General features: G+C 45.8%; 1 protein-coding gene across 24 annotated transcripts in view; it reads left to right on the plus strand.

Moving 5' to 3' along the window:
- KCNQ1 (potassium voltage-gated channel subfamily Q member 1) overlaps positions 1-26,213 on the plus strand; it is a 434,341-nt gene that overhangs the window by 56,266 nt on the left and 351,862 nt on the right. For 6 of the 24 annotated variants that reach the window (XM_064163201.1, XM_064163205.1, XM_064163192.1 and 3 more), the window contains exon 1: positions 622-1,174. The exons of 1 other annotated variant lie outside the window; for it this stretch is intronic. In XM_064163201.1, the coding sequence (XP_064019271.1) occupies positions 777-1,174 (398 nt within the window). In that variant the 5' untranslated portion in view covers positions 622-776. Of the gene's footprint in view, positions 1-612; positions 1,175-26,213 lie in introns of those variants that run through there. 17 more of the 24 variants (XM_064163199.1, XM_064163194.1, XM_064163198.1 and 14 more) reach the window with 8 other exon arrangements.

Genomic DNA, 26,213 nt, shown 5'->3' on the forward strand with positions numbered 1-26,213 from the left:
AGGCTTGAAAGACCAGCAGAGACCCTGGAAGACTCACCCTCTGAGCATACAGAGGCAGTTTAAGAGAAGCTGGACCTTTAATGTCAAGCTATTAAGAAACTGCTCAGTGGATGGTTAGGAGGTGTTGGCAGGAGGTGTAGATTGCACATTTCACTGCATCAGTGTTGGCTGCCACTTTCAGCTTCTCTGTTGGACTTGTGGGAACGCCTCCAGCACCCGAACTTGTGCACCTTTGCTTTGTCAATGCCCGCTCGTTGTTGCAAACCCCAGAGTTAGGGAGTTGGGATTTCGGATTTTGGTGCCAGATTGAGACGGTGAGACAGCCTGCTGGGCTTCTGGGCGAGCTGGAGGCTCCCTGCCCCATCGCCTCTTGCAGCCATGTGGGTGACAAGGGGGACAGATGAAACAGGTCGGGATCGGCAAGGAGGAGAGTGGCTCGACGCGGGGAGCAGGTCCGGGCTCGCTGCCGAGCCCGTGCCCCCGGTGCTTAGGGTCAAGCCCTTCAGCAGGTGCTTGCCCGTAGGCGACGCGCCGGGGTGAGGCTGAGCAGACCTCCCGGGGCCGCCGCGCACCGATTCCCGATGGGTGGCACCGGCACCGGACCCGCCCTCGCCGCGGCTTCTCCTCACCTTTCCAGGCCGGGAGCCGCCCCCCAGGGGGCCGGACCGAGCGGCGGCGGCGGGAGAGGGCGCCCGGCGCCGGCCAGCAGCTCGCTGGGGCAGCGCAGCGCAGCCCTGACACCGTCGCGCCCTCGGGTTCCCTGAACTGCCCCAGCCATGTCCTCCAGCTCTCCCCCGGGCGAGCAGAAAAGCCGGACCCTGGGCCGGCTGTCACTGCCCAGGAGAGGCAGCATGACGCCCAGCAAGAAGTCCTCAGCGCTGGAATTGGCTGAGAACGCCCCCAATGCCCACTATGCCCCACTCTCCGCCGCCCAGGGCGGGCAGCCGCCGGTAGGCTGCAGCCCGGGGTCGGAGCGAGAGCGGCCGCTGCGGATGAAGAGCGAGGTGGTGGTGATGAACGCCGACTGCCCGCGGCCGCCCGTCAGCCTGGACCCCCGCGTCTCCATCTACAGTCTCCGCAAGCCCCTGCTGAGCCGCAGCAGCATCCAGGGCAGAGTCTACAACTTCTTGGAGCGGCCTACGGGCTGGAAGTGCTTCGTGTACCACTTCACAGTGTAAGTAGCCGTCCCGCTCTGCGCCGGGCTCCCGTTACGGCCGCTTGCGCTGGGATGTCCCCGCTCCCCGAGCCGCCCCGGCCGCGTCTCCCGGCGCGGCAAGGTAACAGCGTGGTCTGTTCTTTAGTCAGTTTTAACAGCATATTTCTGCTGTTTTAACAGCGTGTTTCTGACTGAGCAGACGTGCGTCCCGCTAGCACCCGGGCGACAGGTGATGCGCCGTGTCCTTTCCTCTTGTATTGCCCTTTGCCCATACTCCTTGTCCTATGATACGAATGCCGCCGGTGGTATTAGACAGGAAGGAGGAGGATGACTTTTGGAGGATGGTAAAACCACTTAGCTGCAGGCAAAGCTCTGAGGTCCAGCTGGGTGCACAGCATTCGCCCGAAGCTGGTGCACAAGGACCTCGGCAGGTGTCTCCAGCAGAAACTGGTGTTTCTTAACCCAGGTGTTGTGGAAGGATTGGATGAGCTATGAGCAATTAGTACAAGTTCGATGTGGGTAATAAGGTCAGGCAGAATCGTGGTATTGGTTTATTGTATGCATGCACACTACATATACACACTTATAATGTACTGCATATGTACATATACCTGTGCATATATGCATTATGTATTGTTTAGTACGGATATAAATGCTTGTTATAATGGGTAGAGGTAAGGATGTTTTATGGCCAAAGTCCTAGGAGAAAATACTTTGGTAAAAAAAAAACCCAATGTTTATGATTCAATTACAGTGTTGTGATTTTTAAGTTCCACTTCTAAGTAATTATTATTTGAAGCTAATTCAGGCTTTTTAACCCAGAGAAGAGAAGGCTGGGGGGGAATTTCATCAATACTTAGCAATACTTTAAGGGTGGGTGTCAGATGGATGGGGCCAGGCTTTTCTTGGTGGTGCTCAGTGATGGGACAGGAGGTAACAAGCACAGACTTGATCGCAGGAAGTTCTGTCTAAACATGAGGACAAACATCTTTACTTTGAGAGTGGTAGAGCACTGGGCCAAGCTGCCCAGAGATGTGATTGGAGTCTCCATGGAGTTGTTCAAGAGAAGACTGCATGAGGCACTTAGTGCCATAGTCTAGTTGATTGGATAGGGCTGGATGATAGGTTGGACTGGATGATCTTGGAGATCTCTTCCAAACTGGTTGATTTTATGATTCTATGATCTCTGGAGTCATTCAGAGCCCACCTGGATGCTGTTGTGTGCAACCTCCTCTGGCTGAACGTGCTTTGGACTAGATGACCTCCAGAGGTCCTTTCTGACCTTTGTTCCCTTTTCTTACATTCCACATTTCAGAATTCTGGAGTCTTTAGGTAGTCAAGTTAAGTGGTACCAGCTTTGTGTTGTTAAAGGGGAAAATAGCTGTCACCTGAATGTATTTAATTGGGAGATGACTGTCTGCAGCTGCCGGGATAATTGTGGGCTCCATTCTCTTCAATGCTGTGATAATGCTATTAGATGACAAAGCAGCTGATGGCCATAATTATGAGGTGTCTAATAATTGCAGTTGAACAATGTAGAACACTTTCAGGAATGGGTATTCCTTTAGTTTTCTCTAAAAAGGAGTTTCAGGCAGCTGTGTTTTGCCATTTCTGATCTCTTTGAGGTGTCTCAAGTGATGTATAGAAGGGACAATAAAGTGTGTTTACTATCTCAACTAATCTCCTCTAAGCCCTAAGAGTGGGCTTGGGAAAACCCAGGACAAAAGCTGTTGGATCTTTTGATCTACCTAAAATTCTTGCCTAAACTTTAACTTTTTCTTGGCAAGTATTAGCAGTGTGGATTGGTCCTATCTGTGCAGGAGTTGAGATTTAGTAATTCTGCTTTAGGAAAGAGATTGTAACATGTGCAGGAAGTCACTGCTGTCTCTCTTCCCTCAGCACACACTCGTGGTGTAAGCTTTAGACCCAGCATTTTCCCTCTTGCCAGAAGAACTCTTCTGATGTAGAAGTGTAGGACAGTGGCACTAAAGATTCTCAAGTCTCTTAAGTGTTGTGCAAATTCCTTCTCTTGAGACTCTGAAGAGACAGAAGAGGCTACTACTGCCCTCCTGTTTCCTGGGCGAACCCCAGCTGGCAACTCAGCCCCACACAGCTGCTCCCTCACTCTCTACAGAGGGATGGGACAGAGAATAGGAAGGGTGAAAGTGAGAAAACCTCTGGGCTGAGAGAAATGTAACAGGTAAAGCAAAAGATGCACATAAAGCAAAGCAAAACAAGGAATTAATTCATCACTTGCCATCGGCAACAACACCAGCACTGTTTCTCACAAGGCACCCTGCAAGTCTCAGTTGTGTATTTTTAGGGATCCTCCCTCTAATTTCCCTCTAGCAGAGAGAACTGAGTCTACTGTCCTCAGACATCTCAGCTTCTCCTCATTGCTGTGGTAGATACACTTGCACTTTTTGTGCCTGTTAAAACAGTGTTTTAAGTTACTGATGTTTGGTCCATACCTCTCCAACTCTTGCCTGCTAGGCTCCCAAAGCAACTTCCTTGAATGCCTTCTTTCTATTGCAGTAAGGAATGCTTTCTGTGAGCATTGCTGGGCAGCTGCTGAGCATTGGTAGGCTATTAGCTGCTGCAAAGCAGAAGCTTGTAAAGCCAACTGGCAAGGCAGTCAAAGTAGCTGTTCCAGGATAGCTGTGGTGGCTTTGTCTCTACTCTGGAGGACCTGACTTTTTTTCATCTGGTTTGCTAGCATCTGTCGAGTAGCTGGTTACCAGTGATGAGCTGCAGAGCTCAAAAAGACTGTTGTAATGCACACACACACCCCCCCACCCCCGTGCTACTGTCATGCATGCACTTCTCTCCCACTGGAGGAAGTAACTTGATTGTTGTCAGCATACAAACAGACTTTCCTAGAGAGCTGGGTTTTGCCTTGTGATGTGTGAGATATGACAGTTATCTACCCTGCCAAAATGAACTTGAGAGCCTTATGTAATTTGCCTGTTGCTTTTTTATGACTCCCTCTGGCTATCTCTTACTTTATCCTGGGGGCTTTCAGTTGCCTGGAAGGACTTAGTCGTTGTCTTAAAGGTTCAGAGGGGAAGAAAAGGGAACAGTAATGGTGTTAACTTGGGGCATAATGACCAAAACTGAGTAGAGGCTCCTGTCCAAGTTCTAGCCCAAATGATGGGAGCAATGAGCACTTAGAACTTGTTCATTTTCTGTCTCTTGTGCTGCTGTGCATTGTTCAGTGTGTGTAGCTGCATTCTTAATTGGACACTGAAATGATAAGTTCAGAAACAACTCCTGGACTGGTAAATGTAACTTGTTCTGCACCTGTATCTCTGCCTGGTTGTTGAAATGCTGTTTATTAAGCGATAAGAGCTACATCTACTGATTGCCTGTCACACCCTTTTCCTGCTCAGGAATCTTAGTCAGTGGTATCTGGAATACTAATAGCTAAGAAGTGATATTCAGAACTTAATTTTCCTCAGTTTTATATTACAGTGTTTAGAAAATGGAAGCCTAACACCACACTTAATGCACAGATTCTCTGCTGGTGTATTTGCTTGTGGGCTGCCCAGGGAGATGGTGAAGTCACCATCCCTGGGGGTGTTCAAGAAAAGACTGGATGAGGCATTTGGTGCCATGGTCTAGTTGACTGGGTAGGGCTGGGTGCTAGGTTGGACTGGATGATCTTGGAGGTCTCTTCCAACCTGGCTGATTCTGTGGTTCTATGTTGTTTTGATTATTGCATGTTTTGCTGTGCAGTGAAGCCCATCAGCTATTCCTTAATCTGAAGAGTAGAATCTGATTTTATCCTTTCATTCTAAAGGATAAATCCTGTACAGCAATAGAGGTTTGCTGTACTGGATCAGGCCAATGACCTGTTTACCTCTGAATTCTTTCTTTCAAAAGGCAGCTGAAATACACTTTGAATCTTGGAAAATAGGTGTATTCTCTCTCTTTTTGTTGATGGTTTTAAACTTACAGGGTAATTTGGTATTATTCCTCATTAAATCAGTTGAACTCTGCACAGTTTTCTTCTGACATTCATTTTACTTGCTCAGACCAAAAAGCAGAAACATCTCATTTGAGCAGAATAAGAAATGAATTGTACCTCATTTATATTAGATTTCTATAGGTTGGGGAAATTCTTTATGAGGAGCTGGCTGTTAATTTATCACTTAAAAAACCTCTCTAAAACTACCAGTGAAGATCATAGAAACTTCAATTTCAACTGCATGATTTGGTTTGTTGTGGTATTAAGTTTCATTGAAATACATGAAGTTTATAGCAGACTTAATTCTACCAGTGCAAGCAAATTGTGTTCAATAGGTGAAGGTTTACATGCATGGCTTCTGCAAACACAATGGGTGGTCGCCTCAAAACTTGGATTTTGCAAGCAAGAACTTGCCCTGTGATATGGCTGCCTGGGTGGTAGTGTCCTGCCAGAGCCACCAACCCTGCCCCCTTTGCCTCCTGGCTGTCAGAGGTGAGGCAATGACTGAGTGCCACCATTCTCCATGACCTTCAGAGCTAGGGCATCTTATCATACTTATCATAGCAGTGCAGCACCTTGGGAGAGAGGTGAAATGGTTTGTGGCTGTAACGAACTGAGCTTTCAGGCTCTGTGAAGAGAGGTGGAAGGGATGAAGTAAATTAAAATTTTGCCCTTGTAGTGGCTGCTGAAATCACAGAATCACAGAAACAACCAGATTGGAAAAGCCCCTCAGGATCACCAGGTCCAACCTATAACCCTACTCTACAAGGTTCACCCAAAACCATATCCCTAAACACCCCACATTGCTCTGCCACATCCCTGGGCAGCTCATTCCAGTGCCTGACCACTCTCTCCTGAGTCTGTGTTGGAAATGTCTGTAAAGGATGAGTGAAGTCTCCAGATGTTTAAAAACATCACTTCAGATTTAAATGCAGGGGGGAAGAGCATTTTTAAACAAAACATCTTCAAGTGTGCCTGGAGAAGCTTAAGCTGAGCTTTCTGGTGATTTCTCCTGTTCTCAGCGTGGCAAATAATGACTTCTGGCAGCATACACTGTGTCGACTCCCCGAGTTGTTTGAAGTGTTGGCTGTTCCCAGAGGGAACGGTTTGGAACCCGATGGACCATGGGTCTGTTCCGGTATGGCAGCTCTCCTTTGTTGCCATGCAAGATAATCACCTTCTATCTTATCTCTGTGTGCCTGTACCTAGTTCAATTTGCCTTGTTTTTTAGGTTTAATCAGCAATGATTGCCATTGAGTTTCTTTGAATCCCAAGATGTTTACAGAAGCTCGGACTGGCTGGTGGCTGAGATTTGGGAGGCTGGCAGCTGGAAACAGGCAGGCTCTCAGGAGTGTGGCCACGTGTGTGCACACACAGAGATAAGAAGCACGAGGGTAGATGGAGTATTCCAGTTATGTGTCAGCTATTGGTTATAAAAGCCCATGCAGCAGTGGCAGAGTGCTCTTTGCATACTGCACAGTGAGGGAAAAGCATAGCTTCAACCTAAAATCCCTTTTTTTATGGTCCTGCTTCCAAATCTACTGCAAACATAATTCCAAACCTAGTGGTTTGTGCTTGGTGCATAAACTGTTGAGGAAAGGGAAAGATCAATAAAATAATCCAGATGTCCATCCCAGGACTCTTCTTGCTTTCAGACACAATAAACTGAGTGGAATAGAGTAACTGAGTAAGAGACTCTAAGGAGGCTGAATTAACTAAACCATGGCACTAACTAAACTTAATGCCATGGTTTAGTTAATTAGAAGGGTTATGTGAGAGGTTGGACTTGATGATCTCAGAGATCTTTTCCAACTTGGTTGATTCTGTGATATGAAGTATTATGTTTTGGACATGACTATTGAGATGTTTAGAGCTACTTTTGTGTGTGTGTGGCTTGGAGGCAGTCTTCAAGATTATTACTTCTATTTTAAAAAGGGGCTATAAATCCTTCAAAATAAGCCTGGCTTTTCTCAGTGGAAGGAAAGAAAAATAACATGGGCACAGTCACATTCTTCCTGATATAGTCAATTGCAGGAAGACTCAGGTTTAGCTTTTTGTCTTGTCAAGACTGAGGTAGTTCAGTTGAGGTCAGACTGGTCCTCCTAGAATGTTTGAGAGAGGGATTATGCTTCTTGGCACACAGGGGCTGATGTGAACAGATGTTTTATTACTATATGACTTCTGTCTGTAAGCTTCCGTGGCTTGCAACCAGCATTTAGTGTCCCCTAGTCTAAGGGGAGCTGGGTACTGACATCCCTTCATGCTAGATGCAATTTTAATAGTAGGCATCTGCCACTTTGTCACTTCAGGTTTTCAGGACTGTGGTGTGTTACAGCTGTGCAGTGGTTTATTAAGGTGTCTGAGGTCACAGACATGTTTCAGGATTACAGTAGGAAAAAATGAAGTGGAAATAAAGTGATATTTGTAGCTTTCATTACTTTTCTTCCCACCCCTCAGCTCTGCTTCACAGTCTAGGTTTTGATGTGCACCACAGTGGACACCTTTGCAATCTAGCACTGTGTGTCAGTATGGTTGCTAATGATTTTATCTCAGACAGAAGGGGATTGGAAGTCCAACTCCACATACTCTAGGGCAGAAGGGAAGGGGTTTTGCCTCTCCCATTATTGTAGCTGGTTGTACGCTAAGACAGTGTGATAGTGTTTAGGAGATGCTGTTGCAGGGTCAGCTCTGTTTGCTGATTGGCCAGATATTGCAGTTTGGAGCTGGCAGATTTTGGATGCAGATGAGGTGGAGAAGTGAATTGCAGCTTTTGCCATCCCTCCTTCCCTGCTTCTTGCACAGTGCAGCCCCTTCACTACAATATTGCCTGAAAATGCTTCTCTGGGACTTGAAGGACTGAGACAGTATTTGGCTTGGCAAGCATACAGCTTTCAGCTCTAGGCTTGTGCCATGTTTCCCAATCTGTAACTTGACAGAAGTTTCATTTTTTTTTCTGAGGACTGGCTGACTCTCCTGTGACTGAGACCAACCCAAGTCTGTGCCAAGGCCCTCAAAAGTGACAGTGCAGTTATATGTCAGGAGGGCTCCCTGTTTCTCACTTCCAGTAGGATAAGAAATGCAGATATTAATAACTCTGTAACTGACAAAAAAAGGGAAAACATAAAATCCCAAGTTCACTTAGTCATTGACTGTAATCAGAAAGAAAAGCAGCACCAACCACCAGATTGCCTCCATGTCACTCACTAGTAGTGCCTGGAAATCACTTAGAGTAAGCCACCATCATTTGTCACATTAAATGGCTGCTGTGTGGAAACAGGATCACAGGATGTCAGGGGTTGGAAGGCACCCAGAGAGATTGAGTCCAACCTCCCTGCCAGAGCAGGGCCATACAATCTAGCCCAGGTCACACAGGAACACATCCAGACAGGCCTAGAAAGTTTCCAGAGAAGGACACTCCACAACCTTTCTGGGGAGCCTATGCCAGTGTTCTGGGACCCTTACAGTAAAAGAAGCTCCCTCTTGTGTTGAGCTGGAACCTCCTGTGCTGCAGCTTCCATTCATTGCTCCTTGTTCTCTGACAAGCAGCAAGTGAGCAGAGCCTGTCCCCTGGCTCCTGACCCCCAGCCCTCAGATATTTATAAACATTTATTAGATCTCCTCTCAGTCTTCTCTTCTGCAGACTAAACAGCCCCAGGTCCCTCAGCTTCTTATCAGGCAGTGCTCCAGTCCCCTCATCATCCTCATAGCCCTCCACAGGACCTTCTCCAGCAGATCCCCATCCCTCTTAAACTGGGGAGTCCAAAACTGAATGCAGTACTCAAGATGAGGTCTCACCAGGGCAGAGTTGAGGCAGAGGAGAACCTCCCTTGATCTGTTGGACACACTTCCTAATACACCCCAGGATCCCATTGGCCATTGCTGTGCCATGGATACCTTGTTTTCCACCAGCACTCCCAGATCCCTTTCCACAGGGCTGTTCTCTGGCAGATCATCTCCCAACCTGTACTGGTTGGGTTCTGTTTGTTGAGGGGGAAGGAGGGAGAAAAGTTTGGTATCTTCCACTTAAAATAACTTTTGTAGGCACACAGTATCTCCAGCAATGATTCCACAAATTCAGGTTCTGTTCTGACCTATGCAGCATGATATAGTTGACTACTGGGAAGAGAAAACCTCACTGAGTGTCATCTTGACCTGTGGTCCGCAGGCTGCATGAGGGGAGAAAGTTCAGGGGGGTGGTGGTACTGAGTCTTAGGGTTTGGAATAACTGCTGGAGGCAAAAGGCTGTGAACTTCTGGATGTTAATGCTCGAAGCAAGCAGGTAGTGTGCAGCAGAAAAACAACTCTGTGGAATGCGCACATAGAGGTTATAAATGGCTTTAATTTGGGCAGGCTTTGCTGGGGGTAAGGATCCTCTCTTTTCTTATCAACCTTCCAGTATAACATTTCAAGTCCTACCATGGTGTTTACTTTCCTCCAGGAAAAGAATTAGCCTGCCTTAAAAAGTTGCACATGAATGATCTTAAGCAAACCAGTAAGTGCAGTATTCACGTTTCTGTCTATCTGTCAGATGGTTGGTTGGGCAATTCTGGCACACTTCCTTGCCTTGGCTCTTCAGATGCCAGGGGGAAGGAAAAAAACCCAACAAATGTGCAAGGCTGTGTAGATAGGCCTCTTTCAAAACTTGCATTGCAGCTGAATCAAGGCTAGAGTTGAGATTCAATTGCAGTGAACTAATTAGGCTGAGCTCCAAGTGCCTGAGCACTGGATGTGATACAGGCGACGATGCCAACATGCTGTAGGGAGCCGTGCACAGGCACAGTGCTTTGCTGGCTTCAAGCTTGACACTACCTCATTAATTATGTGCCTTAATAGATTGGTTAATGTGCATTAGTGGCTGAACACAAAAGCTGTGAATGCTTGCTCATTCAGTTTCAGATGGAAAACACTCTGTTGTTGGGGGCAAGGTGTTTTCTGCCTGCCACCAAGAGGTTCAACACAAGTTTCAAATGTGCTGGGAAGTTGCCAGTTGCAAGTAAACCTGATGGGTAGGCTGAGTTACAGCAGAAGAATGTGTAGATTAGTGAGTTTTCAGGTGAGGTACTAGCTCTCCTGATACTGTCATGCTTCAGTTGGCATAATGGCCTGTGAGAACCATTATAATACCAGCAGTGATAATGAGACATGCATTTTCAGGTTGCTTTAGGTAGTAGTGACTCTATTTTACCTCCTACCAGAAAGATATGTATCTGTGTATATATATTAATACAAGTGTTCAATGCTTTATTAATCAGACTTCATATTAATGTTACTGTATGTTTTTAGGCAGTGATTTCTTTCTTTTTGTTACTAGGAAATTCTAAAGCTGCTTTAAATCAGGTAGTTTTCTTTGGCTCCCAGTTTCTCTGCACCTGCAGGACTGGAGAGGTGCTTGATGGGAACTTTTCTTTCTGGCTGGCATTGATTAGTTTTGAGGACATAGGGATTTTCATCTTCCTCTTTTCCTTGCATGATGGCACAGAGTATTAAAGCAACAGCTGTTTCCTGTGTTCAAAGAGCTCTAAGTTCAAAGCAGGGCCTGGGTGAGTGTGTAGTTAAAGCTCAAAGCCATCGCCCCTCATCCTATCATCACATGTCCTTCTAAACAGTCCTTCCCCAGCCTTCACGTAGATCCCCTTCAGATATTGAAGTGTTTCTCTAAGGTCCCCTTGAATCCTTCTCTTCTCCAGACTGAGCAGCCCTAACTCCCTCAGCCTGTCTTCACAGCAGAGGTGCTTCAGCCCTCCGATCATCTTTGCAGTGCTGCTCTGGAACTGCTCTAGTAGGTCCATGTCCCTCTTTTTGGTGGTAGTGGCAGAGACTGCAGAACCACAGAGGCTGCAGTCGTTGTAGGGAAACAGTCTTCCATCTGCCAAGTAAGGAATTGCCATCAAAGAGTATGTTTGCTCCTGCAGCAGCTCTTCCCTTCCCTGTGAACATGATCTGAAGTTGACTAGACTCCTCTTCACAGTAACCCTTGAGGACATCACAGTCCAGCTAAGCTGAAGTAGAAGTTCCTCATCTCCTGTAAGGATGTTGACAAGAAGAGCAAAGGAGAATTGATGCAGGAAGTGGTTGCTGCTGCTAATCTCGTTCTTACACCATTGCTCAGTTATCTCTGCAGGGCAGTGAAGATAAGAAACAGAGACAAGAGGAAAGATGTTCTGTCCTGTGACTTCACAAAAAGAGAACAACCTGTCCTGATCAAGTTAAGAATCAGTGGTGCTTATATTCTGCAGAACAAAGGCTTTACCTGTCCTTTACAAACTTCAGCAAATAGTTCTTTTTGTCTTTTCTCCCTCTCTTTTTTTTTCATTTGTCGTTCCCCCTAATATTTTTCCTAAGTTGATCTTGTTGAAATTATTTATTAGTTTTTTTTCCCCACTCCTGTCTTGAAAGACACTGAAATGTCTCAAACCTGGCAATGAATAAATAAATGTCTGTTGTTTTCTCTGTACTGTGAGTAAACTCCACGTGACTGCATGCACTTATCCCTGACCCAGAAAGCATTGATAATGAATTATCTCAGCACTTCACACAAATTAAACCTGCTCACTTGATGGTTTTTGTCAACAGGTCACCCAGCATTCCAGTGCTAAACTCTGAGCTCCTTGTTTCAACAGCACTGTCAAGTGTGACAGGCACAGATGTCTAAGCCCTACCCAATCATCTTAGATGTCTGCCTTTGTAGTTCTGCTTCATAGATTCATAGAATGGTTTGGGTTGGAAGGGACCTTTAAGATCATCTAATTCCAGCCCCTCTGCCATGGGCAAGGAAATCTTCCACTAGCCCAGGTTGCTCAAGGCCACATCCATCCTGGCCTTGAACATGTCCAGGGAGGGAACATCCACAACCTCCCTGGGCAACCTGTTCCAGTATCTCACCACCCTCACTGTAAAGAGTTTCTTCCTGATCTCCAGTCTCAATCTGCCCTCCTCAAGCTTATTCTTGTTCTGTTGCCACAAATGTCTCTTCCCAGCTTTCTTGTAGGTGCCTTTCAGATTCTGGAAGGGCCACTCAAGACACCTCTTCATAGCTTTACTATTTGACATGCTCTTGTTTGGACAGCTATGTATGTGAACCTTAAAAATGAGAAAAGTGGTACAGGTATGAGAGAGGAAATGAGGTGCTTGGATTTTGTAGGTTGTTCAGCAGGTTCAAGGCTGTAGCCTTACTGTGCTTGTGACAGACTTTTTTGGGTGCAAAAGGCTTATTTTATATCAATGTCTTTCTCTTCAAACAAAGTGGTCAGGAAAGCTGCTGGTTTGTAATGAGCAAGAGGATGTATGCAATGTGCTCTGTGATTCTTCTCTTAAGGGATTCTGCTAGAAACTACCTAGCGAGCAGTCAAACTACTTCTAGGCACTTGGAAGACATCTGTTTGTTTATACACCATTGATAGCAGTCAATCTGGAATGACCCAGACCCCCATTGATAGCAGTCAATCTGGAATGACCCAGACCCCCATTGATAGCAGTCAATCTGGAATGACCCAGACCCCCATTGATAGCAGTCAATCTGGAATGATCCAGGCCCACTAATGTGTCAATTTAATTTCAGACTGTGATGGAGTAAAAGAGTTTGTGGTTGGAGGAAAACCAAATGTTGCTGTTTATACTTTCAATTAATGTTTGGTTATGAACTTGATTTGTGTATGAATTTGGCACTGTGTGGATAGGAAATGGAAATTGTGAGTACCATATTTCAACTAAGGTGTTAACCAAACTGGAAAAGAAAAGACCTGCTTGGAGTAGAATAAGAGCTGCCCAAGGACTAGAAAACCTGATGTTGTGACCTGAGGAAAGATAGCTTAGTATAAAGATCAACAGTGGGAGAGTGGAAGTGGGTGAATTGAAGTCTTAAAAAAACCCAACTGCTCTAGGTAGGAGGAAGAATCTTTTCTCTAGTTCAGATGAATTAGATAAGAAATAATGGTCTTTAAAGCATACTCTGAATTTCTTCTGTTGCATGGGAAGGATGGGGGAGCAATGTTACCTAGCAAGGTTGTAGAATTTAGTCTCTGGAAGGCTTTAAGCACAGGCTAGATGCTTATTTATCAGAGTTCATCTAGGTGTAGTCGATCCTGCTGTGGGGCAGGTATCCAGGATTCTGTATTCATGCTGTGAGTGGAGTACGTGCAGATCCTGGGAGCTGGGCAGCCTCCTAGCCTTGGGGCACTTGAGCTTGCCGGCATTGGACCTTTGTGTGTGTAAGGTGGGGGGTTGCCGTGGTTTCTGTCTCCAGCCTTACTCTTTCTTCCCATGAAGGAGCTGTGCTCCTTTCACTATGAGGTTTTTCAGAACAGGTTTGTTAAACATGCTGCTTTCCCTGCTGTTGATGGCATCTCTGCAGTTAATCTAGTGGCCTTAGAGCTGTCTGTGATTCCTTTAGCTGCATGGGTGCAGAGAAGATATGTGCTCTTCAGGTGCTTTTTTTAATTGATCATTGCAGTGTGCTCACAGCAAAGTGGCAAAGCTCTTTGGGATGAAATATGTATTGTAGGTTCTTATCTGAATCCACCCTGTCAGACTGTGTTGCCATCCAGCAAAATCTGGACAAGGTAGAGAGCTGGGTGAAGGCAAACCTCATGAAGTTCAATAAGGACAAGAGCAGTGTCCTGCATCTGGGGAGGAAGAATAACAGGCACCAGTACAGGTTGAGGTTCTGCCCTGCTGGAAAGCAGCTCCATGGAGAAAGACCTTGAACTCCTGGCAGACAGCAAGTTGTGCACGGGACAGAAATGTGCTCTTGTGGCCAAGAAAGCAAATGGCATCCTGGAGTGAATCAAGAAAAGTGTGGTCAGCGGGGCTAGAAAGGTTCTTTTCCACCTCTACTTTGCCTTAATGGGACCACAGATGGAATACTGTGTCCAGTGGGCTCCCTAATTCAAGAGAGATGGGAATCTGCTGCAGAATCCAAAGGAGAGCCATGAGAATGACTGGGGGACCTGAGCATCTCCCCTATGGAGAGAGACTGAGAGCCCTGGGGATGTTTAGTCTGCAGAAGAGAAGGCTGAGAAAGACTGAGAGGAGATCTGAACAATATCTATAAATATCTGAGGGGTGGCTGTCAAGTGGATGGGGCCAATCTCTTTTTGGTGGTGCACAGAAATAAGACAAAGAGCAATGGTTACAAAGAGGAATAGAGATGATTTCACCTCAATGTGAGGAGAAACTTCTTTAGAGTGAGGGTGACAGAGCCCTGGAGCAGGCTGCACAGAGATGTTGTGGAGTCTCCTTCTCTGGAGACTTTCCAAACCCACCTGGATGCATTTCTGTGCAGACTACTCTGGGTGATCCTGCCTTGGCAAGGGAGTTGGACTTGATGATCTCTGGAGGTCCCTTCCAACCTCTAATGTTGTGTGATTCTGTGATATCTGAATGTGCAGGCTGATTTAACAGTGGGTAACTGATGGAGATCTAGCAGTCTGGGGTGGGTCGCTCTTCTCACCTAGCCAAAAAAAGAGGACAGCTGTGTTGGGGTTTTGGAGGAAATGTATCCTTTGTGCTTACTTTCTTGGCATCATAACCCTTAGCCCTGATAGCCTTGCTGCTGAAATGAAGACCTTGCATGCTTTGGGTATCTCCTGAGAAGCAGATCTGTATTTTGGTCTCACTGGGGGGATTTAATCATCTCGATTGTTGGTGCTCTCCTCCTTCAGGTAGTATGCATGAAGTTGGGTCTGTTTTGTTTGCTATGGTTCTCAAATTTGGATGTTTCCATCTAAAAGTAGCTTCCCAGCTTTTTGAAAATGGTTTAATTTATTATCCCTGGTAAAATTGGATCTTATTGAACAGTTACCAGAAATAATTTGCTCCATCTCTGTCAGAGTGCCTCCCTTCTTTTCTCTCTTGCCCTCTAAAGAGATAGACTTAAAACCAAACGAGCTGTTGAACGGATCCTCCCATATCTCAAGGCTGATGAGTTTTGCTTGCAAGAACCTTCTAGTTTTGGCATGAAAGGAGATGTCATCATCCCATCTAGAATTTAACAGAGCTGAATGATCTCATCCACAAGTGAGAGGTGATAGCTGTGCCCTTGAAAATCCATACGAAGGGCACTCTCTGGCTCTCAGCCTTTGAGTCTCCTGAAGGTAGAAATTAAATCAACAAACTGTTAACCAGAACAGATTTTGGCTGCACCACTGAGGTTAGCATCTACCTTGTAAAATAAAAATGGTGTTCCAGGGCATGTCTTTTTAAAGGTATTTATTAATTAAGCTCTCCTTTGAGTCAGTACTTTTCATATAAATTTAGGAGAGGCCACAGTGGTCAAAGTAGTTTCTTCACTTTTCCCTGCTCTTCTCCTTCTCCTGTGATAAATGTAGGGAAGAAAGAAGTGTTTTTTTACAGGGTGCTTGTAGGGAAAGTGTTGCTGTTGCAGTGTAGGGAAGATAAAGAACCATGGGAAAGCTGGGCAGTGGATGCTTTCATTCCCAAAGGGTAAGTGTGATTTCCTTGTGTTAATGAGCTGAAATAAGCTCAAATACATGAAATGGAATGGAGAAAAATAGCCTAGACAGTAAGGAATAAGGGTTGCCTGTAAATGTACTTTCTCTAAACTCCTTCAAGTCAGCTTTACTGGCTACTTGGTAATTGTTTTGTTAAAAGATAGAAACAAGCTCTATCAACACCCTGTGGACCTGAGTGAGTGAAACAAGGATGATTTACTGCCTGTAGAAACATAGACTCACCTGTTTGGAAAAAGACTTGAGATCATCAAGTCCAACCATACCCTAACATCTCCCTGTGCACAACTGTTGGACCATGACCTTAAGATACTCATCCAAACACCTTTTAAAATCTTTAGGGATGGTGACTTCACCACCTCCCTGGGCAGCCTGGTCCAGTACCCAATGACCCTTTCAGTGAAGAAAGTTTTCCTGATATCCAATCTGAACTTCCTATGGCACAACTCGAGGCCATTTCCTCTCATCTTATCACTTGTTACCTGGGAGAAGAGGTCAGCAGCTTTCTCTTTGCTTCATATCTTCAAGACATTTGATAGTAGCTCAGATGGTTTGAAAAGCTGTGCCTCCACTGTTCTCCTAGGTCTAAATGTGGATTATAACTGAGCTATGACTGTTAGGTCAGGCTGCATAAAGCTGTGTTAAGCATGAAAGCAGGGGGAGCATCCATGCAAACTCTGCACTTGTGCCAACTGGCAGCTTGTGAGCTGATTCTGGGCCAAAAGATAGATAGCTGCAGCAGTGTGGACTTGTGCCTGTGATGCAAAGCCTCTGAGGGTGGGCTTGTTGGCATGGATTGGCACTAACAATTGCAGCTTGTTTTTGCACCAGCACAGAGGTTGTGACTATACCTAGCTGGTTAGACCCTGCTGCTGTGTACTACAGCATAAGCTTCTAGGGCCTTGTGTGTCATCACAGCACCTTGTACTGTGGCTTTAAGATAAGTGACAATACAAATGGGCAGCCAGTCTCTACTTCTGAGTTTACCCTGCCCACTATTGCACTGGTAACTTAAAGCACTTTGCTCTCAGTACCCCGGGATATGTGTTAATGCAGTGGCATCAGCAACTGACCAAACCCAGCATCCTAGATAAGGTAGAATATCCTAGGTAAGAGAGAATAAATTGCTATCCTAGATAAGATAGAATAAATCTTAATGAGGAGTGACTGAGGGAGATGGGGATGGTTAGTTGGGAAAAGAGGAGGCTGAGGGGAGACCTCATTGCTGACTACAACTCCCTGAAAGGACATTGTGGAGAGGCTGCTGCTGGGCTCTTCTCACAGGTAGTTGGAGACAGAACAAGGGGGACTGGCTTCAAGCTGGGTCTGAGGTGGTCTAGATTAGATACTAGGAAAAAGTTTTTCATGGAGAGAGTGGTCAGGCGCTGGAATGAGCTGCCCAGGGAGGTGGTGGAGTCACCCACCCTAGATGTGTTTAAGTGTGGTTTGGATGTTGTGCTTAGAGCTATGGTTTAAGGTGAATGTTGTAGAGTAGGATTATAGGTTGGACCTGTTGATTGTGAGGGGCTTTTCCAACCTGGATGTTTCTGTGAGTCTGTGATTTTTATCCTTCTTCCTCCCTGGACTCACAAGTTAGAGTGAAGCTGTAGGCAGTTTGTTCTAGCTGTAGTGACTAACAGTCTGAATACTCTTTCCCCTGGTATCTGACTCTAAAGCTGTTATCAGCACTGCTGTGGCTCTCTGAAATTAGGGGGAAATTGGCACCTCTGTGACAAGTGCTGGAATGTCTCAGTCTGTCCTTGGGGTGCTACTGGCATCTTTCACAGCAACAAGCCCCAGCCAGCAATCTTGGTCATGGGCAAACAGCAGCCAAGTGCACAAAAGCACTTATCTCCTGTTAGGCCATGCATTCGTAACAAGCCAAGTCCTAAACCCCTTCAGTGGCTGGCCATTCCAGAGCTCCTGTTGGACTTGAAAAGAAGTCTTGGAGAACACAGGCTTCTTATCAGGTAATTGCTGGGCAGTGGGAGTTGACCCTTGTTTGACGTCATCCAGTACCAGCAACTCTGGTTTACATCATGTGTGAGAGACATGCTCCTGGCTGTGTGGCCACTCAGTGAGACTTGGACAGACTGAGAACTGGGTACAGAGGAACCCAATGAGGTTCAGCAAGGGTAAGTGCAGAGGGAACAGTAAACTGCACCAGTAAGGGTTGGAAGATGATCTGCTGGAGAGCAGCCCTGTGGAGACAACCTGGGAGTGCTGGTGGACAAAGAAGTTCTGCATGGGCCAGCAATGTGCCCTCATGGCCAAGGAGGCCAATGGGAGCCTATGATGCATTAAGTGGAGTGTGGCCAGCAGATTGAGGGAGGTTCTCCTCCCCCTCTGCTCTGCCCTGCTGAGACCTCATCTGAAATATTTGTGTTCAGTTTTGGGTTCCCCAGTTCCAGAGGGACAGGGATCTACTCGAAAGAGTCCAAAGGAGGGCTGTGAAGATGGTAGAGGGGCTGGAGCACTGCCCTGTGAGGAGAGGCTGAGGGACCTGGGCTTTTTTATCTGGTGAAGGGAAGACTTTGGGATCTAATCAATGTTTATAAATATCTGAGGGCTGGAGGTCAAGAGGAAGGGAACAAACTCTTCTCAGTTGTGCCCTGGGATGAGACAAGGGGCAATGGACATAAACTACAGCACAGAAAGTTCCACCTCAACATGAGGAAGATCTTCTTTACTGTAAGGGTCACAGAGCACTGGCACAGGCTGCCCAGAGAGGTTGTGGAGTCTCCTCTGGTTTATTTTCCCTAGTGACAAGAGAAAGTGGCCTCAAGTTACACCAGGGGAGATTTAGGTTGGATATTAGAGGAGTCTTCATGGAAAGGATTCTCAAACACTGGAATAGGCTGCCCAGGAAGGTGGACCTTAGAAAGAAGTTATTCACAGAAAGAGTGATTGGCATTGGAGTGGGCTGCCCAGGGAGGTGGTGGAGCCCCCATCCCTGGAGGTGTTTAAAAGGAGGCTGGATGAGACACTTGGTTACATGGTTTAGTTAATTAGGTGTTAGGTAATAGGTTGGACTTGCTGATCTTGAAGGTCTTTTCCAACCTGGCTAATTCTGTGGTTGAATCCTCATCCCTGGAGGAGTCTAAAAGATGCAGAGATGTGGTGCTGAGGGACACAGTTTAGCACCAGCATTGGCAGAGTTAGAGGGTGGTTGGACTCCATGATTGTCAAGGTCTTTTCCAACTAAAATGATGTAGTGATTTGAGCAGGCATCAAGTTCCACACAGGTCTACAACTGGATCGGTAGAAACCAGCACATGTGCAGGGTTTTGAGATGCCAAGCAAGCATTTGTGAAATGCAACTGAAAGTGCATCTGAGCTGCTTCTAAACAAAATAGTCATAAGACCACCCCCTTGGATTTCAGTTTGAGAAGGACTCTTGAAGTGCAGCTTTCAAAGAAGCTGATATGAAAAAAATATATTTATGGCAGCTGCTAAGCAGCAGATTGACAGCAGTTAGTTAATCAGGAGTAGCTGCAATAGAAGCCACTTGTCTGATTTCAGCTGGACCCTTTAAATAGCAGCTGCATCCCAGAGTAATCAGTGTGGTATGTAGGTGGGATTTTCACATGTAACTGTAGGAGATGCTTTGGATTGTCCCTCACTGACTTGAAATGAGAGCTGTGTTCACTCTCACAGCTTTGGAAGTCTTTAAACAAGACTAGACTGTAAATAAACAGTCGTAGGAGGGTGAGTGTGGCTGTATACACTTAGTGCTTCATCCTTTTTTGTTGGGACCATCAAGGGAGCTGGTTGGTTGATAGGCAATCTGTTTGCAACTTGCTGTTGCCATATATGAAGAACAGTCCTGTGGCATCTAAAAGAGGTGTTTTGATTTTGGTGCCACTCATACAGGTAAAGAGCAGATGTCATTATTTCTTTCACAGATGTGTGTACCTCTTCATGTGCTGTTCCCCTGTGTGGTATTTGAAGGATCATTCAGATGTCGTTTCTGTTTCCTCTCTTTGTGTCATAGGTTGGAGGAGACCTTTGAGTCACCTACTCCAACCTCCCCACCATGGGCAGGGACACCTCTCAACTAGACTTGTCTGCACAAAGCCTCATCCAACCTGGCCTTGACCACCTCCTTGATGGTGTCTCAGCAAACTATTCCAGAGTCTCACCACCCTTGTACTGAAGAACTTCTTCCTAAGCCCCAGTCTAACCCTACTCTTCTTCAGCTTAAAACCATTCCCCCTTGTTCTATTGCCAGACACCCATATAAAAAGTCCCTCTCCAGCTTTCCTGTAGAATCCTTTCAGGTATTGGAAGGCAACTACAATGTTCCCTGTGAGTTTTCTCTTCTCCAGGCTGAAGAACCCTAGCTCCCTCATAGCAGAGGAGCTCCAGCCCTTGGCTCATCTTTGTGGTCTCCTCTGGACTCACTCACTCTTGCATGATGAATTTCATAGTTGAAACTGCCTTGGCTTGTGAAATGCTGAACTACTGATGTCCCTGCAGCTAGCTTTTGAGGAGGAATGCTCCTATTGGAATCGTATGTGGCCAGGCAGTCTCTGTCTGGCTTACATGTGTGTGGTTAAACAGAAGTAGGAGATGGACTCAGTTTTCAACTGGTCACCAGTTCAAGTCTGTTAGTTTAGAGTGTTCTGGCAGCATTACTGAGCTTCTGCCTTGCTTAGGAGATGTGGGTTTCTTTCACTTATCTTGACTTTTCTTTCATTGTATTTGTTAGTTGTTGTTTTTTTCCCTGACATGAAACAGCAAAACAGAATCATTTAGGCTTGAAAAGACCTTTAGAACCTTAAAGTCCAGCCATTAGCCCAGCACTACCAAGTCTACTGCCTAAACCATGTCCCTCAGCACCACCTCTGCTGTATTTACTTTTCAAGCAGATTCTTTCTAAGCATTCACAGCTCCAGCCAGGGAATGGATTTGAGTTTTTTGTTTAGAGCCAGCAGTTCCTGTTACTCATAACACGGGAGTGGCTTTTGAATAAAGACACCGGATCTCTGCTGTGTAATTACCATGAAGCAATCAGCACAGCAATTCTGTCCTGTCAACAGCCTGACAACCACATGCTTTCTGAACTGCTTGTAAGCTCTGGTGTCAGAATTAACTCCAAGGAGCAGACTTTAATGCTTAAGCCGTGCACTGTTTCCTGGATTGGAAATTCTCTCCCTAACACAATGTGTAATGCAAATGCATCTATACACCAAATCTTGTTAGCTGGGAGGCTTACTGGAAGCTGAAGGACTGCGATGAGCTCTGCAGATGGTATAGAACACACAGCTGTGAATATCTGAGTGGCTCTTTTGAGGATTCACTGTCTGAATATAGACACTTTACTCTCGGGTTGCCCTTCTTTTTGTGTGCTTGTGTGTGTGCAGTGTCTACCTCCAAACCTCACACCATTTCATGGTGAAAGTTGCTAGGTGCTAGGGCAGTGCAAACAGTAAATAGTGGGGGTCATGCTGGTATCTCCTGCCTCTGCAAGAAGTGCTTCTTTTTTGCTAGCCCCAAACACAGCTATCTTCTCTAAGACAGGGACACATCCTGTCCAAACTGGAGTGCAGCACATGGAATGAAAGGTGCTGTAACTAGCCAGAGGATATTAGTGGAGATGTTTATGTTGGGGACCTTGCCAGGAGCCAGCCCAGAGAGCTGAAGCCTGTATCCTGCACCTCAGCCAGCAGGACTTGGATTCCATGCTACTGTATAACTGACTTTCTGAGTTCTGCTGGGGAGTTGTGTGACAATTTGGTTTGCTGTCAGTTATATTCCTTTTATATGTGTATGTGATGGATTAGAGCAGATCCCTCCTCCAGTAGAGTAAATTCACTACAACTCAGAATTCAGAAAGTTGGGGAAACAAATGAAATTGTATTTTCTTACAGTTTAAATATAACAGTACAAGGAGAACAAACTACTACAGAATATAATAATCTCGAAGAAGATTGGTCCTGCACTTGAGTTGGCACACTCCCAAGCACAGATCCAGGCTGAGTGGTGAATGGCTGAGAGCAGCCCTGAGGAAAAGGACTTGAGGGTCTGGGTTGATGAAAAGCTCAACATGAGCCTGCAGTATGAGTGCAGCTCAGACAGCAACCCTGTGCTGGGCTGCAGCAAGAGCAGTGTGGCCAGCAGGGAAGGGGAGGCGATTCTGCTCCTTTGCTCTCATCAGACCCCCCCTGGAGTACTGTGCGCAGTTCTGGAGCTCCCAACACGAGAAGGACATGGAACTGTTGGAGTGATTCTGGAGGAGGGCCACAAAGATGGTCAGAGCTGTGCTATGAGGGCAGGCTACAGGAGTTGGGGCTTTTCAGCCTGGAGAAGAGAAGGCTTTGAGGAGACCTTGTAGTAGCCTTCCAGTATCTGAAAGGGGCCTCCAGGAAGGCTGAGGGACTATTGACAAGGTCTTGTAATGACAGGATGAGGAGGAAGGAGTTTAAACTGGCAGAGGGGAGATTCAAACTAGATGATATGAAGAAGTTCTTTGCAGTGAGGGTGGTGAGACACTGGCACAGGTTGCCCAGGGAGGTTGTGGCTGCTTCCTCCCTGGAGGTGTTCAAGGCCAGGTTGGATGAGGCCTAAAGCGACCTGTTCTAGAGGGAGATGTCCCTGCCTATGGCAGGGCTTGGAACTGGATGAGCTTTGGGGTCTCTTCCAACTGAAACCATTCTATGATTCTCAGATGGGAATGGGTTCAAGCGGCAGCAAAGCAGCAGCCAAAGTAGGGGCAGGGGAAGATAGCAGTGGTTGCAGCAGAAGCAGCAAAAGGGGAAAGGTACTAGCTGTGCTTCCAGACATGAAGCTTTTGATGCACCAATCAAATTATATTCACTTATCCGTTGTTGTCATTTTATGGCCTGTTCCTGGAATGTTCACCTCTCCCCTCAGAGACTCCAGCAGTCCAATTCCACTTCTAAGTTTGTGTTCCCAGTTTTTTTTATGTCTGAGGTAGAAATCTAGCTCACAGCAACAGTGTGTGTGTCTGTGTATTTATATATGAGTTTTTTCCTCTTGATCCCCTGTATTTCAATTTTAATTCTCACCTCTAGGCAGGGCTCTCACTGATTTCAATAGGAGGCTCCATTTGAAGTGTGGAGTATTTTAAGAACCCAAGAGCAATCAAAAGCCACTATGTAAGTGCTCATTCAGAGAGTACTCAAACATCCTTTACCATCTGAATTGTACTCCAGTTTGTTTCCCATCTTCTTGACCTGTGGCTCTTCCATGTGGGCTGGCCAAAGGCCTATTTGCTCTGATTGTATGAGATATCTTATAGAAAACAAGAAGAGATAGAAAGCTGAGGAGAAATGCAGAGTGAAGAAGGGGAAGAGGTTCGTGTAACACCAGCTAAAGTAGTGATGTTAGAAAGGTATGTGGTGACAAAGTTAACCCATCAGGAAGGTTATGAAGTCTAGATATCCTTGTTTGAAGAACACTTCACTCTCTCTCTCAAACACTGTTGGCCAGATAACTGTAGTAAACACACTGGTGTGTGCTTGTTAACCCTGTTTCTTTGCCATCCCACATAGAAGGCCTGTTCTGGTGTGTGGCTGCAGGCTGAGGCAGGGATGTAAATGCTTGGAAAGGCTCCTTGGTGTTTGCTGATTGGAACCTACGACACCTGAAGACTATTGTCTGCATTCTTTTATAATCATCTAGCTCTCCAGCCATTTAAAAGCTGTGATTTCAGGTGTGTGACTAAGGCTTTTATGAATCTATTAGTGCTTTGTGGGTTTTGGGCAGCTGGCAGGAACCATCTCTCTGGTAAATGTACAGTTTCAGTAAATAAGAGGCCCCAAAAATCAAACTAACCTCTCCTCCAAGAAAAATATTCTGCCCATGCTAAACTTAAAGAAGCCCAGAACCCATCAGGAGTGTTTACTTATGCAGTCTCCTAGATTCTCTTTAAAACATCTATAGCATGGTGACTGGGTGTTGTGTTGTGTGTGCTGCTTTAACACTGCTGAAGGGTCTCTCTACTGAGTAGAAGCCAGCAGGGATAGGCATAGAGCTAACATCTTGCTGGCTGACACAGAGTTTCCTTAACTCTGCTTGAATTTCTATGCTGCCTGGCAAACAGATCATTGTGTGCATACACCTTCCAATTAATTGCAGTGAAACTCTTCATACACTTCTTTTTCATCTTCCCTTACACACCTTTGAAAGCTTCCTGAACTAAAATATACCTTGCTGTCTGCAGCACTGCACCTAAAGATGCCTTTGGATTTTAATGTACAGAATCATAGAACCTTACAGGTTGGAAGGGACTTTCAGAGATTGAGTCCAACCCCCCTGCCAAGGCAGAATCCCTATGGATAGTCTGCACAGGAATGCATTCAGGCAAGTTTGGAAAGTGTCCAGAGAAGGAGACTCCACAACCTCTCTGGGCAGCCTGTTCCAGGGCTCTGTCACACTCTCTATAAAGAAGTTTCTCTTCATGTTGAGGTGAAACCTTGGGTGTTCTGTTTCATAGCTGTTGCTCCTTGTCTTATTGCTGCTGACCAGCAAAAAGAGATTGACCTCAGCCACTTGACACCCACCCCTCAGATATTTGTACACATTGCTCAGATCTCCTTTCAGCCTTCTCTTCTCCAGACTGAACAGCCCCAGGGCTCTCAGTCTTTCTTTGTAGGGGAGATGCTCAAGTTCCCCAGTCATCCTCGTGGCTCTCTGCTGGACTCATTCTAGCAGGTCTCTGTCTCTCTTGAACTGAGGAGCCCAAAACCGGACATAGTATTCTTGAGCTCCTTGAATGAGACCTGTAGTTCTCATGGAGTATTTCATGGATTACTGCAGTTGCAGAGCCTCAACTTGTGTCACCTATGAGTGTTTGAACCTCTTAATCATTGGAAGTACTATCATCAGTTCCTCCTGTGTCTGAGTCCCTGTGTGAACCCATCCATTGCCTTGAAGTAAAATGCTCAGAAATAAGAAGGAAACAATCTATTTCCTTTTGAGTCAAACTAAAAGTGGTTATGGAAGCCACTCTGTATATGTTGTACTGTTTACTCAGAGATATTTGCCAAGTATTTCACTTGAGAGCATATCAACTGAGGCAAGGATCAGATACGTAAATCTCTCATGCTCAGATGTATCTTTTACGGTGCCTGATGCAAACAGGGAACCAGGCTGGCCAGTGGTTTAATTTCTGCTGTCCTCTGGAGTCAGGAGAACTTCAGGTGGTGATTGAAAAAATGAAATTTGAGGTCATTTCATTTCCTACAGGAAGGTGCAGCTTTGTATCTGGAGTATAAATAATACATTGTGTGCAACACACAGATTTGTAATCGATTTCATGGGTGATGTGGGAGCTGGTTTTGTTGCTGCTTAGACAACACAATTCTGGCAGTTGAAGGGTTCTGTGCATTTTAGTGTTTGTTTCTTCCTAAACACAACATCCTGGGTATAACTCACAAATCCAAAAGAACCTCAAGCCAAAGCCCTATAACCTCACCTTTATATTCCATGCTCAGTGTTGCCTCATGCTACCTGGCCTTGAACACCTCCAGGGAGGGAGCAGCCACAGCCTCCCTGGGCAACCTGTGCCAGTGTCTCATCACCCTCACTGGAAAGAATCCTTTCTAACATCTAGTTTAGATCTGCCCTCTGCCAGTATAAACCCATTACTTCTTGTTCTGTCATTACAAGGCCCTGTAAATAGTCCCTCCCCAGCCTTCCTGGAAGGCTATTATAAGGTCTCCTCAAAGCCTTCTCTTCTCCAGGGTGTGGATCCCCAACTCTTGTAGCCTGTCCTTATAGCAGAGCTCCTTCAACCCTCTGATCATCTTTGTGGCCCTCCTCTCGACTGGATCCAACAGTTCCATGTCCTTATTATGTTGGGGGCTCCAGAACTGCACACAGTACTGCAGGGGGGGTCTGATGAGAGCAAAGGGGCAGAATCCCCTCCCTTTCCCTGCTGGCCACACTGCTCTTGCTGCAGCCCAGGAAACAGCTCTCTGTGCTGCACATGCACACTGCTGGCTCACTGAATTGGTACTTCATGATTGATTAAAACCCTAATATGTAATGAGAAACTTTTCTTCAGCAATGTTAATTTCACCTCAAAAGAATTGGGTGATAAAAATTAAAGATTCAAAGGAAAATCATTTTTTAATCCTTAGGAAAGATGTAGGCACTTACATTCCTCCTTTCAAGAACTCTGAGTATGCATTCAAGTTCAACTCTTGTATCTTTCAGCTAGTGAATAACAAAAAAACCACCCCAAGCTAAACAGCCAATCCTCATGAAAGGCTGAGAACTATAGGAAGACTTTTTCCAGGATTTGGAATGCTTTTTTCCTCATAGCTTGAAAGAAGTAGGATGGGTTTAAACTGGCAGAGGGGAGGTCTAAACTAGATGTTAGGAAGAAATTCTTTACAGTGAAGATGGTGAAACACTAGCACAGGTTGCCCAGGGAGGTTGTGGATGCTCTCTCCTTGGAGGTGTTCAAGGCCACATTGGATGAGGCCTTGAGTGAGCTGTTCTGGTGGGAGGTGTCCCTGCTTATGGCAGGGGGTTGGATCCGGGTGAGCTTTGAGGTCCCTTCCAACCTGAACCATTCTATGTTAAATGTACCTTTCACAAGACTACCTTATTGTTCAAGTCCCTGGTTGTACCTTTTGTCCTGTAAAGTCTA

The sequence above is a fragment of the Pogoniulus pusillus genome, chromosome 24, assembly GCF_015220805.1.
Source record: "Pogoniulus pusillus isolate bPogPus1 chromosome 24, bPogPus1.pri, whole genome shotgun sequence".
Taxonomy (NCBI): Eukaryota; Metazoa; Chordata; class Aves; order Piciformes; family Lybiidae; genus Pogoniulus; species Pogoniulus pusillus.